This window comes from Aplysia californica, unplaced genomic scaffold (assembly GCF_000002075.1).
Source record: "Aplysia californica isolate F4 #8 unplaced genomic scaffold, AplCal3.0 scaffold00202, whole genome shotgun sequence".
In the NCBI taxonomy this organism is placed as follows: domain Eukaryota; kingdom Metazoa; phylum Mollusca; class Gastropoda; order Aplysiida; family Aplysiidae; genus Aplysia; species Aplysia californica.
In genome coordinates, this window is record NW_004797472.1 from 884,753 (window position 1) to 900,761 (window position 16,009).

Consider the following 16,009-nt stretch of genomic DNA (forward strand, 5'->3'; position numbering starts at 1 on the left):
TGAATACTGCAATCACCCCCCCCCCTTTCCTTCCCCGTTCCCTCCCTCCAAACAAGTCACTCACGAACATACCCTCCAACACGACGACGCACCTGCGCACATACAGACAGAAGACCGCGGGCTCGGGTGACGTCACAGTGGCAGACCAGGGCTGGTGGCGGAATAATCGATAGGTGCGCCAGGCAGGACAACAGCAGGGACAGCACACAGCTGGTTAGAACCTTTTTTCTAATCAACCGGATACACACGAATCCGGATACACATGTATTAGTTTTAGGAACCGCTTGTAACAAAAACGAGTTAATCGTGAAATCCTCGCGTTTTTAAAAAACATTTAAACGAAACCGTGTCCATCAAGGAAAGTTTGGGTTCCATTCCAATTGAATACACTCGCATCAATAGTGCCTTGACACAAAATTATTTTTTTTATAAATTAACTTAATTAAATAATACAACACAAGCGTGCTTTAAGAAGTGAGGAAAACAGTCGACATGGACTCGCACAAGGCTGATGGTATGCACAAAGCTGATGATATGCTTACAGCAAGCAGGAATGTTGCGCCCCCATCTCATCTACAGACCAGATTAACTACGGGTCCAAAGAACTATAGCAACAAAAAATTCGAGAACAAAATCCAAGAGGTCCTACAAAAACTGAACCTGACTGACCCTTGATTCTCTTCATTTACAGTGACTGCAGAATATAGGCCCAATCCAAACAGGGGGAAAAAACATCTAAACTAAATACACCATCTTCAGATTTAGTAAAAATTTTACGGCACTTGCAACACAATAAGGTCACATAAGTGTCGAAGATTACAGATGTAGGTGTTACAAGGGAGTAACAAACACAAAAAAGGAGGAGGGGAGAAGAAGACGACAGATGTTTGACAGGAAAGAAGAAGCAAACCACACCAGAGCACAAACCAACTACCCACTACATCTACCGTGTTATACGTATTGTCTCCTGCCACAGGGAGTGTATAACGCGTGTGCTTGCGCCCATATATATATACACACATATTCACATAAATACCTGACAAAAACATCCACCTCACATTCCTGCGCTTCTATTCACGATGTACGCGCTATAAATCACGAAAAACAAACAAGTAAAGGGTGGTATACCAAAAAAACCCCAAAAAACTGAAGCAACAACAACAGCAGCAGCAACAAGAACAACAACGCCACCCATAATAATATCCGATCAGTGCAGACACGGCACCCCACACAAACAAGCCACGCGGGCAATAAGCAAACAAACACGATATTTTGCCTTCTTTTCACGCACAAAACCATCGCTTGGAGAGAGATGAATACCCCCATTATCACATACAGTGCACGCAAATCGCATTGCACGCGTAATACTAACACTCACGCACAAAAATGAAAAAGACGAAATATAATGAGGAGTCTATCTGCTAGCCAGTGAAGCGGTCAGTGAGCTCACCTGCCTCCCCAAGAAGTATATTATTATTATGCTGGGGGGCGTTGTGACAAAGATGTCGGCCAAAGATCTATTGTGTTGTGTTTTTTTGCACACAAGTTGAAGCACGAGCGGGTGTATAATAAAACATTATTTTGTTTTATCCCTTGCCCATTTCTATGAGACTGACACCAACCGATCAGAAGTAAAAAGTGCGTATGATAGTGTCCAATAGTTTGTTTGTTACGTATACATGTATATACTTTGTATGACAAGTAACTGTTACAGATAGATAGAAATTTAAGGAATATAGATGCAAGTCATTGATCTGAGAGCAATGATGATTTTAGAAATAATGGTGGTGATGAGTGATGATGTGGGACTGCGTTTAAGTAAAGTTAGCGTTAGTCCTATCTTCCTCTGCTCCAACGAGTCACGAGGGACATGTACACTAAAACGTAATATTTACTTGTTTACCCAACAAGATTTACGAAGTCTGTCTGCTTACTCTGAGGTAAGCATCATTATTTTGTTATTCAGTTGTTTGCAAGTTTTTTTTTTTGTTTTTTTTTTGGAAGTGTGCCAAAGCGAGCGAGCGAGAGATAGAGAGAGGGGGGGGAGAGAGAGGGAAGGGAGAGAGAGGGAGAGAGGGAGGGGGGGGGAGAGAGAGACAGAGAGAGAGAGAGAGAGAGAGAGAGAGAGAGAGAGAGAGAGAGAGAGAGAGAGAGTTAGTAGTTTTAGTTTTAGTAGAGGTTTTGCGGCGCTCGAAACTGCATAAGGTCATGTGAGCGCCAGAAGATTAGAGGTGTTACAAGAGAGTAACAAACATTAAAAAAAAGAAGAAGGGGAGATAAGGACGATAGATGTTTGATAGGAAAGAATGAGCAAACCACACCAGAGCACCCGCCAACCACCCAGAGAGAGAGAGAGAGAGAGAGAGAGAGAGAGAGAGAGAGAGAGAGAGAGAAAGACGGAGAGGGAAAGACGGAGAAAGGCGGAAAGAAACAAATGGGGGTGGGTGAGAATGAGTTTGTTGGAAAGGGCTAATTTCGACCCTCCAAGTCCCAGGCAAAACCATAGCTGCTACAATTCCGAAAAAAAATAATCAACAATAAGACAAAAATAGATATTACATCATTGAACAGTCAATAAAAACGGTACATTTATCGTAAGAGAACCAAAATGAATATTTGTAAAAGGAAGGATTGTCTCACAGACAACAACAACAACAAAAATCCACTGTACATGTACTTCAGTCGTAACTTTTTTTAAAAATGGATGTCACTTAGTAGGACAATTTGACTTCTATCCTCATATGAAACAAAGACTTTGATCCTTCTTTCATGTGAACGCTCAACTGGTGAAGTAAAGTTTTCCAAGGTGAATTAAATTTAATATGGAGACTAAAAAACAAAAAAACAAAAACAATGTGTGTCCTTTTAGATTTGTCAAGGCATAAGTATTAACATGATAATAGCTATAACTGTACAAAAAACAGTGACCTAATGGTATCCAAAAGTGTCTAATAGTAAAGTGGTAAACTCAATTCATAATTCCCATGAAAAAAGATGCAGACTTCATTAATATTCCATTTGTTTTTACGTGGCTCGCAACTGCATATAAGGTCATATGAGCACCAAGGGGTGAATGTTAACAGAGAAGTCCAAACGGGGAATCAGGCTTACTCTGCTCACCTCTCTAGCCTCAACAGCACAAAGTCTGCTTCGATTATCAAGGCACCCCGGAAATAGCAGTTCACAGGAGAGTGACAAACATACACAAGAAGTATTCAAGGAAAAAGATGACAGTTAGGATGAGGAAAGAAAAAGCAGCAGTTCCCCCTATGTCGTTCCGGCACAGTACGAGCATGACATTGATAAATTAACTCATTTACAATTCTACTGTGCTTGAGAACAAGTTAATATCCCCCCTTTGGGAATGGCCTAAAAAAAAGTGTAAGGTACAACTGCATGACATGATGAAGTGACAAGAGACAAACACCATTCCAGCACAAGTGACGGCATGTGTGAAGGCTTCCAGCGACACCGTCAATACACGCAAGCATAACATAACAGGAAGAATTATTAAGTGGCAGAACACCACCCCCACCGAAAAAAAGAACCCACAACCACCTCCCAGACATTCTAGCAAAGGGAGATAACCAGCCATTTAAATATACAATTGTGTATTCCGATTCTCTATACCGTTACTTCCCCTTGATCTGCCTGTGCATTCCCATTCAGTGATCGCCACAGCGCAAGCTCTGGGAATATTTGCATCTAATCTCCATTTCTCCACTTCTATACAAGACAAAAACAAAATGTAACAAAATGTACCTAAATTTTCGAGCCAGTTTTTAGTTTATTCTTAACATTTATTTTTCATTCAAGTAACCTTAAATCTTTTTAAAAACAGCATTAGCAACCTGCGATGGAAAACAGAACATATCCAGTGTTAAGAAAGAAATATTAAAAACAAGCCATCCTTTTTCGATTATACTGTTTTCTTTACGACCACCACTATCTCTTCGATATCACAAAGGCCAATATGATTCTACTGTGAGTCCATTTCGACATTAAACATAATGCTTCGTATTACCTGTGAAACTCTTGAAACCTGAGACAGACTGGGTCTTTTTTTATACATGACATTGATGTCTGACTATTGAGTAACAGGCTCACAGAATGTACTGAACATACAGCAGAAAAAAATTTAAGCATTACTTTAACAAAGAGAAAAGTAAACATCATTCAATCAAGAGCAACAACAAAAAAGTCTGATGAAAGGATTTTTTTAAAGTAAGTGTTTTACAGCACTTGCAACAAAATAAGGTCATATAGGTGCCCAAGAATAGATGTGAAACAAGAGAGTAACATAGGCCTACACAAAAAAAGAAGCAGAGATAAGGACGATAGATGTTTGATAGGAAAGAAGGAGAAAACCACACCAGAGCACCCGCTTAACACCCACGATGAAAGGATAATAAGGGAGTAACCAGAAAGAATGTTTATATATAATGAAGCTCCAACACTTCACCAACAAAGCACCTGCATTTTGTTTTGAAAAAATTCACATGCTTGAATGAAAACTATTCCATGAGAAGAGGTTTCAAGAGTCCCTAACTCTAGAATCTAGAGAGCTCTGTGCTCTGAAAGAATCAAAAGGTTGACTCAGCATGATATACAAAAAGTAAAGCACACCCCTATAAAAATGGTCATGAAGAGCTTGAAAGAAAGAAAGGACTAGGCGATCAACCAGGAGGAGGAACTAACTAAAGAGATCACAAACAGCAAAGACCCAATTCTGCATCGAAAATACATGTACAACTGTACATTGTATTATTATTAAACTCAACTCATTTTACTTTTAGTAAGAGTTTTACGGCATTTGCAACACAATAAGGTAATCAATTAAGCGACAAAGAATATTAGTGTTATAATTATAAGATAGTATAGTAATAAACACAAAAAAGGACGAGAGATAAGGATAAGTACGACAGATGTTTGACGAAAGAAGGAACAAACCACACCAGAGCACCAGCCAACCACCTGCGCTCAAAGCACAATACTTATAAATAAAACTAATTAAGTGTATACAAATTTCCAATTTGTTTTAGTAGAGGATTTCTGGCGCTCACAACTGCATACAATTATGAGCGCCAGAAGATTAGAGGTGTTACAAGAGAGTAACAAACATAAAAAAGGAGGGGAGATAATAAGAATGATAGATTTTTTATAGAAAAGAAGAAGCACACCACATCAGAGCACCCGCCAACCACCCACACAAATTTCCAAAAATGCAATCAGCCAATACAAATCCATGAAATAAATTAGACAGCCAACAAAATTGTACGATGTGTGATCAGACTTCCAAAGTCCCGACTGTCAAACACAGGACAATCACAGGTAATTCGAAACAGCAAGCCTGACTCAAAATAATCATTCCATATGTAACAAGTTTTTCTTTAGATTGAACCTCAAAACGAAATTTTCACAATCATTACGAGGAAACACGGGGATTTCTTAGACAAAATGATTCAAAATAAATCTGAACAATAGTCAAGGCTGACTTCTGAAAATCAAGGCGAAAAGCTTTTATTATATCATCTTGAAAGGGGACACACAACTTCAACCCTGACCTTTAGTGTGAAACAAAAAAGTAACTTGAAATTTATTTGCAATGAAACAGAACTGTTTTCTTCAAAGATGATCAAAGTGAGGAACTCTTTTTACAATCTAAAGAAACTGTATGGAGCCCCTGAAACTGGCTATAATGAAATGAAAACCTGAAAGGGAATGATGAGATGATAAATTACTCTACTGAAAATTGTACGCTGGCCCATCCAATTTTAAAAACTTGATTATTATTTCCGAAAACATTCTGGCAATTGAAATAATTTGTAATTTTCAGAGCTCCGAAGCGCCTAGAAACTGTGTCTTCCCCTTCAGCATAACACTGACAACAATGTAAATGTTTTAAATACAAAGCAACTGCGACCAGACTAAAAGATGAAAGCCGAGAGACACTAAAATTACAACAAAATATGCTTCTCAAAAATATTCTGTTTACAAATATTTCTCAGTACTGAAATATCAACTCCACTAAATTCCTCCAGCTTCCAGAGCATCAAAATACCAGCACATTTCGGTCACTGCATGCAGCCTCACTTTGGGTAAGAAAGTTCCTTGATGCGGCAACACAATTTTATCCATCCATAAAACAAGAGAGTGTTCCAATTCTCAGCCATCACATCATTTGGCGGGAAAAATATTCCTTTAGCTCCCCATCAGTGTCAGTATCACAGAGAGACTGATCCTTACAAAGAAGCTGTCCCGACTCTGGATCATCTCCATTCATGTGAAAGAGGCTTCGTCACTCCGGATCGTTCCTGTTTGCTGTAGTGTCACAATTAATTCTCACACAACTGTAAAAGTTGAAGCCTTTTCACGTTAAATGAAAGCTTGCTCAAAATAATCATCTCAGAAATCCTCACAACGCTTGTAGTAGACTTTGACTCTTGGGGTAAAATAACAAAGTACTAGTCCCAAGGTCCTGAAAAATGTTTTTGGCTCAAGCACACAACACAAACAAGTGAACCAAAGCACACAAAACAAACAAATAAACGAATAGAAAATATTCTGCACAAAGGACCTCCATCTTAATGAAATCAGCCGTCGATAAAATGAAATTTCAACATCATCTTAGGAACCTCTTACAATTTCATAGAATTTCATACGAATTCTTTTTCAATATGTTGAGATTCAATGAACCATAAAATTACTTGCTGAAATCATCAATAAAATGTAAGACCCTTCCATAAAAGACAGGCTCAAATCATTAAAATGCAAGATCTATAAACCTTGATAAAAATCACTCACCTGTCGAATGAAACTATTAGAACTGTCTGAGAAACTCCCATCCGATCTTTTGTTGAATTTGCCCTTGCGTTTGCCACCCTTACCCTGAAAACAAAAGAGATGGCAGATATGTTGTCATCATGCCAGACAAGGCCAAACAAAACATTTGACAGCAAAATTTACCTGCTCTGAGAGTAATACCATACATTCAAATCAGGAAATTATTGGAAGTAATGTTAAAATAATACTGTAATCTATCACTCTGCTGAGAATATAATCAATTCAAATTAAATCTTCTAGCCTCCCTGTACTTTACATCACACTACCCCAACTCGCATGTTGAGACATGGCCATCTTAACTTTCAGCCCACTTCAGTAGACCTCAAGAAAATGATAACAAAGGAAGAGAACATGAAATGTTAATTTACTTAATTTGCCAAAACACCCAAGCTAGTTTAGTCAATTGCATACCAGCTTTCAGAGTACAAAGAAGCGAAGCACCTCAAACTTTCAGGACCATCATTCACTTTCACCAACAGAACACACTTCTGTTAGCATCCCAAAAATACAAAATCAAAGAAAAGTTTCTCTACATCCAGGAAAGCAAGAAAAGTCTATTTGTCACAGAGAATCAAAGAAAATCATGTTCTTTTTGGATACCAGTTAAATAGCATACAAAAGAATTTTTTTTAAAGAGCACCAAAACCTTTTCCTTCTCAGCAAAAATGAAAAAGGACTTTCATTTTGTCACTATGAACTAGAGTTGTACTCCGCGCCAGGAGTACATCTTGGACCATACAACATAGGAATAGTAGCAGATTGCAGAAACTGTTTTCTCAGCTGGCCACTGGAATTGGTCAAACTAATTTCACACTTCTGACTACCCATCCAAACAGTTTCTTTGCTGCAGCATCAATGGAGTACTTTTACAGGCACTTGTGAGATTTCACAACCACACCACCATGACCATCAGCACCACTAAGGGGCTCACACAGATGGGGTAACATCTACCCCCAATTTGCAGCCCTGCTCCCCTTCTTTGTCTGACAGCATGGCATAAAGTTTAGAATTAAGAGCTTGGGAAAGGAGAGGATTTTTCTTTCCGTTTCCCCCCTTTGGTATGCATTTTATACACGTAATTATAGAGATATAGGGGAGGGGGGGAAGGGGGGGGAGCATGGAGATTCTGTTAAAACAGATTTCCATCTTACACAGAGGTTTCCGTCAAGCCAGGTTTGTAAGTGTTTTACGGAGCTCACAACTCCATTATAAGGTCACATGAGCGCCCGGGGCACATTAAACATTGACTGTGCCTGGGATTTAAAACATGTACTCCTTGCAGTAAAGTCCACTTTCTGAAACCTGAACTCTTACAATCATAATTACCTTAAACTTTAAAAGTAAAAACATATTTGCACAAAACATACCCCTCTAAGTAGTTCACTTTTCAAGGGATTTCAGTAAAGATTAAAGTCTTTTACATTTTACAAACATTGTATAATTTGAGGATAAAGAAAAATAACAAAAAGCAAAGATTTACAGCATATTCAGGAATGCAACACAATCACCTGTATTGAAAAGTGTTGGTTTTTTTCGTTTTGTACTTTTGCCGCCAGTGGCCTCTTGCACCTACCCCCACGATACAACCACCAAGCCTAAACTCAAATTTTTCTTTTAAATTTACCCGCTTGATTGTCGAATGTCAAAACCTCAGAGCACCATTTCAAATTGTGCTTGAATACAACATGTGTGGTAGTTTTAGGTCTGTCCCTACATCAGGTAGGAATTCAGAGACATACGATTACCACTATAAAACCTACAAGGTTGCCACTGGACTTTTGTAAAAATAACTGAAAAATTTTTCGAGACTAGATTTAGCATGCGACGAAGCAAGACTACTCCTGGCTTACATTTGAAATCGGACCTAAATATTCGGTTAATCATGCACATTTTGACTCAGTGAGGGTACTTCCGTTGATTAAAAATAAGGATCCCCGTGCCACTCCATAGGGAACAAAATGGAAAATCCGATTCCCGCACAACCATTTTTGTGTGGTAAACGGAGAACGAATCCGACGAACTGAAAACGGATTTAAGAGCGGACGATGTCGAAAAAGAAGAGGGATCACATAACTCCCATGTTAAGAACGCTGCATTGGCTTCCCGTGTCAGCTACAATATATAAAATTGCAATATTATTATGTCATAAAAATGTGTCAATAACAAAGCTCCCTCTCTTAGTGATCTCATCCAGATTTATGTTCCATCTAGATCATTAAGATCAGGCGATCAGTATCTTTTAAGAGTTCCTTGAAAAGGGGGTTAAAAATTAGCTGAAAGATTGTTTGCCCACCTAGCTCCATCAGTTTCGAACTCTCTTCCCCAACCCTTCAGACATACAACATCTGAGTCTAAATTTTATAAATCTTTAAAGACACATTTAATTACATCATTTTTATCTCAGTAGATTCATGTTCAGTACAATGTCATGCAATTGACTATGTGTATCCATTGTATAAATTGCGAATTGCATTGTGTACATTATTCTATTATGAATGGTGTATGTGCTCATTTCGTAACAATATGTAAATGTGCGCGTGTGATAAGCAAGTAGATGTGTGTGTGTGTATGTGTTTGGTGTGCATGTGTGTGCACATACATGTGCATGTAATGAGTGCATGAGTGTGTGTGTGTGTGTATGTGTGTGTGTATGAGTGTGTGTGTGTACGTGTGTGTGTAGCGCGCGGGAATATTGTTCGTACACATGCATTATGTAAAGCGTCAAGAGCTGTGTTTACACGAGAGTGGGCCCTATACAAATGATCATTAATTATTATTATTCTAAATTACCGGGGAAAAGAACGGAAATCCAAAAACAGCATCTGTGAACTTAATTAAAATTCTAATCAATGGCCATCAAAATCTTTTAAAAAAAATTAAACTTCAATAACAATGTTGACTTGATGGGGGGGGGGGGGATGTTAGCTAGGTCAGTGGTGAGTGGGTTAGGGTTAGGACTATAGAGCTAGAGCTAGGGTTATGGCAACCGTGAGGTAAAGGGTTAGTATTATTAGATTTCATCTTAAGAAAATCCGTCCCTCCATATTGATATAGCGAAGTGAGGAAAACCTGCCCTACCACAACTATTAGCCTTTAGAATCAAATCATATCAAATGAGCAAAAGCAGAGTGCCGATGAAGGCCAGTAACGTGTGACCGACAGCAACAAACACAATTTAATCAAGAAAAGACCTACCCTACCGTAGCCCTAAATCTACCCCTCTAACACCTAACTCTAGATTCTAACACATGAAGCTGCAGCGAGCACCTAGCACACCTCCGTGATTGGCCCAAATAAAAAAAAAGGAAGAGGATAGCCGTACAGGTGGGCTAGCCGTATTTATTCTTAATATATGACGGCTAGACTGACCATAAAAAAGGCCTACTGAATTGTAAATAAATTTTTAGTTTGTAGTACCTAAAGTATTTGTATTTGAGACTAAACCAGGTGCCTTAATGACAGTGCATGTACTTTAAACCTCCTGTTTTCTAATGTTAATAGGGCCTAAGATAAGTACGGCTAGACTGGCAGGCTAGCCGTACTTAGACTTCTTGGCTAACCGTACGGCTAGACAGCTAGGCTAGCCGTACTTAAGTAAGGCTAGACTGTCAGGCTAGCCGTACTTGATGGATGAATTGTAAATGAAATTTTTAGTTTGCAAAGCCTAAAGTTCAGACAAAACAAAAAGGTGCCTTACTGACTTGCATTATTTAAACCTGAATAACTACCAAATCTAGATCTGATGAGACCTGTGTACCTAACAGGTTCGAGTCGATAGGGTCAAACCTAGATTTAAGTACGGCTACCCACTTCGTTAAAAAAAATATAGGAAGGGGTTGTTTTTTTCCTTCTCCTGAGCCTAAAATTTAAACAAAAAATTTTTTAATTAAGACACACAGACCAAGGAAAGCCACTACTGAACTTTAACCAGGCCTAAATTGGTAAAAGGAAAAGTAGGCTATACTAAGGCCTACTTTGTACAGAGCTCCTCTTGGGGACAAAACCAGAATGTGCATGCTTCATCACTACATTAAAAAAAAACAACAAAGCAACAAGATATAATTATGGGAACAATTTGTTGGTCAGTCGAGAAGAGGACCAAAAAAAAAAAAAAAAAAAAAAAAAAAAAAAAAAAAAAAAAGGTCCAGAACCGGGATCGAACCCACGATAAAAAAAAATAATGGTTTGACTTCAAATGCAGACGCGCTGTCACTTCGGCCATCAGAACTTCCGATAACGAAGTGCAGATTAACTCTAGTCCTGCGGGTTAACCGGAAGAGGGCTCTTATCGATCGATGACCCACTTACGTCGCCTGCGAGCTTGTGCCGTGGGGCGCCGGGGTCAGACACCAGTCACGCGAGCGTGCCGCGGCAGGTCAGGGAAACACCTCATCTTTTATAGCAAACCGATACGATCAATGAATAAGGGTTACGATCACACAAATAATCCCATTACCTCCTCGTCGGTTGATCAGAGACGCTGAGATTGGAAGTTACACCAAATCGAATAACTTTTCCAGAGTTTTCCAGATTTCACACCTATTATGAATGAACTTGCGAACAGCTGCTTATCAGCTATCGTTCGAAAGAGGAAAAAAATGGGATAATTTCCCAATATTTTTTTTATTCAGTTGCTCTCAAATTTCTCCCTCTGGTAGGACAATGGTTAAAAAACCACCAAATATGATTATTTACATCAGGAAACAACGTTTGGTGTAAGAATTAGATCGTTTGAAAATTGAGGAAAGGTGTTTGCATTGAAAGATGAAAGTCCTATTTCCTGAATATCCTTTCGAGTCCCTCAAGTGTCTAACTGGGTCAAAATGGTCATATTTCATTGGATGAACATCTCAACCGACGCTCTGTTATCTCTACCAACGCCTTGCGTTGCAAAACAATGCAGTAAGTTCCAGATGGACACACAGGACACAGGCACAAGCAGATTGACGCAAACACATTTTAGCACACAGATGCAGACCCCGCACTAAACGACTGATCAGGGACCAGCTGTGGAGCGCCGCGCGGGATTGCGCTTATCGGGCAAACATTTATCAGGGACCAGAATCTTAAGGGTTAAGCTTGATATTTTACACACGGCAACTAATCGTAATGCGGCGTTTTATTTAGCACTGGCGCTAATCGCAATGCGGCGTTGCAAATAGGCACTTCTTAATTATATTAACGCTCGCACTCGCTGAAGTTGGAAGCTGAAACGGAACTTGACTGAAGCATGCAGTTGCAAAAGAGGTAACATTGAGGTCGGGGTGGAACTGAGGCTGAGGCACAGACCTCTGACAGGACAGACTAGGGATACTGAGTACAGCATATATCTGTTGGCGATTTTGTAGTTTCGTTCGTTTAAGTCAAGGGTAAGATTGAAGAATACCGGACCAGCGGACTGACTTTGCCTATGTCTCAACCTTAGGAATTCATAATTTTCACGTTTTTAATATCTCTCAATGGAGAATCTCAGACCGGTAGATCTATTGAATTCATTAAAATTTTGTCGGGGGGGGGACCCCCTGAACCCCTTCCTCCATCCCAACCACACGCCCCACCAACCCCACTTTCTCGCGCAATAATGTACGAGTGGTCCAGTATTCTTCAATCTTCCCTAAGAGTAGAGGGGTTTCCCTGACTTAATTATAAAAAAATTATAGGGGGTCCCATTATTTGATGTTTTGCAGAGAACATAGGTTGCATCCCTGTTCTTTGTGTTCCCTATTTGATCATCAAGACTTCTGAATTTCTTCTCTGGATGTACACAAATGGATCATGGACTTTAACAAACTGAACTAGAGTCTAACCAGGTCACTGCGCATCTGTTTTGGTGCGCAACCCCCGGTCTCCTGCTTTGTTTTGGATAAGAACAGCGAAAACGAGGTCACTTTCTGTGAGCATGAGCAGAATGCAGCTTATTTCACTTTCGTTTTGGAGGTTCCCGTCAACACACGTGATTCTACGGTGTCGGAAAGTTTTGCCCATTCATATTAATGGTTTTCGTAACCGGTATCGGTGAATTTACTAAGCGCTTGAGTAGTCGATTATTTAGCCCATCTAGTTAAACTAGCTCTAATGTATCGTAGAATGTATACTAGAATCGATAAATACTATCGCAGGCTGCTTCTTAGTGCCCAGGAACATGCCAGATAGGGTTGCGCACTGAAGCAGACAAAATTTGTGCAGTCCGTTTCAGTGCGCAATATCGGCTTTTTTGCTATTTGGCATTGATAGTGTGGCTTCTAGTCCCTTTGTTTGTTTTACTTATTAAGTTATTTCTTTATGACCTGCATTGTGCACTGAAACAGACTGTTTTCCTTCCATTTGGATGCATTATATTGTCATTGGAAGATGATAAGTTAATGTATTCATGATGTCAAAATTAATTAATATGGAAATTTCATCTCCAAAATGTTCAATTTCTTCTTTTCATGTCTTTTTCTTCTTCTTTTTTGGCCTTTTCCCTAAAGAATACTAGTCTAGGTATAGTCTAAGTCTTGTTTTCTTCTTTCACCTCCTTGTGTCCACAGCACCTTTCTTTTTCAATTTCTTCTTTTCACGTCTTTTTCTTCTTCTTTTTTGTCCTTTTCCTTCAAAAATACTAGGTATAGTCTTATTCTTGTTTTCTTCTTTCCCCTTCTTGTGTCCACAGCACCTTTCTTTTTATCCATTATCAAAACACATACACACGGTGTAAGGAAATCTCCTGTTAGGGGGCGCAAAGCTCCCAAAAAGAACACGCCTCATTGACCTTGGCCTTCCGTTATGGTCAGTACAGGAACTTCTTGCAAGGAAAAGAAGACAGGGCCAGGATAGAGAAAGATGAAAAGTGTCAGAAAAGAGCTAGATCTAGATCTGTAAACATGGTACTATTGCGCACCCAACCAGACGATATGTTGCACCAAACCAGAAACTTTGCGCACCAAACCAGACACACGTTACCAAACAAACACCACCACAACATAAATTTTAAACTGCTGTTACAGTAATGCGCTACACCGTATAGAGAGGAAGTATTTCGAAAAAATCAGTGCTTTTTCGGTAGTCCCCACCCCCCCCCCCCCCTTATTTGAGCCTGACCTACTCCTAGATCTAGATCTAGATCTAGATCTATACGTTTGATTCGCGGTGAGCTAAGATATCAAACCTAACAACAGCAAAACATTAAAATTAAATTGTGGTAAAATTCAGGGGGGCATGCCCCCCTGAAACCCCCCTTCCTATTTTTGTTAGGTCAGGGGGGCAAGCCCCCCTGAAACCCCCCTACTCTTGGGGCCAAAACCCGTGAATAACAATTGCGGGGTGGGAGCTATCGAAAAAGCGCCAAAAAATCATGAAGATCGACCTGTAATTGTAACTTCCAGAGATATCCACAAAAGATCCCTTACTGTATATCGCACCACAGGATGTACTCTAGATTTAGATCTAGATTCTAGATATAATATCTATGTAAGATCACCTAGACTCTATCTGTTGACTTATCTGTCTTCAATTATCTTGACTTCTAAAGTTTCTTGGTCTTTTTAGAAGACTGGGAGCGGCTACCCTGGGAGCCACTTATTTATCAGATAGATAAGACAAGATCAAGATCTAATCTAGATCTAGATCTAGAATCTATCTACTTTTAGATTCACACCTCTAAATTCAGACCTAGATCTAGCTAGACCTGGACTTGAGCTTAAACTTAGATCTAGTCAAGAAGAAGATTTTTTCAGAATCTAGCAGAGTGAGAGAGCATGGCTGAAGAGTTCCGATTCCAATCCAAGGCATAGCAAAATTCATTCATTTTCAAGGGTCAAGAAATAAACATAAAAGAGCGATTCGCCCAGCAAATGGTCACGACGCCTGGCTTAATATAGCACTGTTACATGCATTAGTCTCATAGAATTCACCAAAATTAACAAGGACTCAACAACAACTCAAATACCTGTGAAGCAGATGGCATAACAGTCTCTACAAATTCCTGAAACTGAGTTGGGGCGAGCGCCATCTTTGTCTTTGAGGATGCTCTCTAGCACTACAACTACCCCAAAACGAAGCCATAGAATCTCCTTTGGCTTTGGTACTCTCGCGCGTAATTCACATTCTGCAGTCTTAACGCTTCAATGCCTCCAAAAACATGAAATTCCCCGGTTGATCGTCACTCGCAGAGTAAGCAGATATCCTTCAGCTAAATAAATCTTTTTCGATCATGGATGTCGACTTCCACTTCCTGCTCGAAGGGATGATGGTCTATATCCAATTGCCATAAATTTATTATGTCAAATATTCACCCATACAATCGCTTTCTCTATTTCAAAATATCATGGTACAGAAAAATTTCCAACATCTGAAAATGGGACAATTTTGAAAGGCTTACACATTTTTTAAATGTTTCCTAATTTCAACACATCCCTTTCGATTGTCACGAAAGCGTAAAATATTATGGGGAAAGATGAGAATGTAACATTTTTGTAACGTCCAATTTCATTGGCTGTTATTACGGCAAGTTTTGGGTACTTTTTTATTTTCTAGTTTTTATACCAATCTTTTGTTCTCCACAGTTTCCGCAAGGGAAGAACATCTGCGAAATCAGCACTCAAACTGGCATGATGCCTGTGAGTACATGGGACCCTGCCAGTACGATGCTCACATCATTCTCTTTGCCAAAGCCCCTTATTTCCACTCGCGCAGTGTATTATCCCTCGGCCCCATTGTTTTCCGTTTCCCCACCCACCCTCTTCACGTGCGCACTTCCTTCAGCAGAAGAGCTCGCTAATGAATACCAGCTGACACCCAATTTCCTTATTACTTAGCAAGTTTCCTCGCCTTCTACCCGGACGGACAACAGCAGACATCGACGTTAACAAATGGAGACTACATTGGCTTCTCTAGGAAACCCTTCATTATTTAGGATCCTTATGTAAGGGAAAGGATCCACGACGTGTCTGCTCTGCGCAATTTGTGCTCACTCACTTGGATCCCTTGACCGATAAACAGGACCACCTGTTAGGTTAACCGTCTCATGGGGTCAACAGTAAGAATAATGTATGAGGAGTGAATGAAATGGGGAATAGGAGGGTAAACGTCGTTAAAAACTAATTTTTAACGGGCACAATGATTACATTAATATAGATCTCTCTCTCTCTCTCTCTCTCTCTCTCTCTCTCTCTCTCTCTCTCTCTCT

At 39.6% G+C, this 16,009-nt stretch overlaps 1 protein-coding gene across 2 annotated transcripts in view; it reads right to left on the reverse strand.

Annotated features, from left to right (window-relative positions):
- Nucleotides 1–15,072, reverse strand: part of LOC101854720 (voltage-dependent L-type calcium channel subunit beta-1) — a 75,751-nt gene extending 60,679 nt beyond the window's left edge. Inside the window, exons 1-2 of one of the 2 annotated variants that reach the window (XM_035969968.1) lie at nt 14,771–15,072; nt 6,805–6,888 (exon numbers count right to left, since the gene is read on the reverse strand). In XM_035969968.1, coding sequence (XP_035825861.1) covers nt 6,805–6,888; nt 14,771–14,833 — 147 coding nt within the window. In that variant the 5' untranslated portion in view covers nt 14,834–15,072. The remainder of the gene's footprint in view (nt 1–6,804; nt 6,889–14,770) is intronic. The other variant, XM_005099108.3, reaches the window with a different exon arrangement.
- Nucleotides 15,073–16,009: the final 937 nt, after the last annotated feature.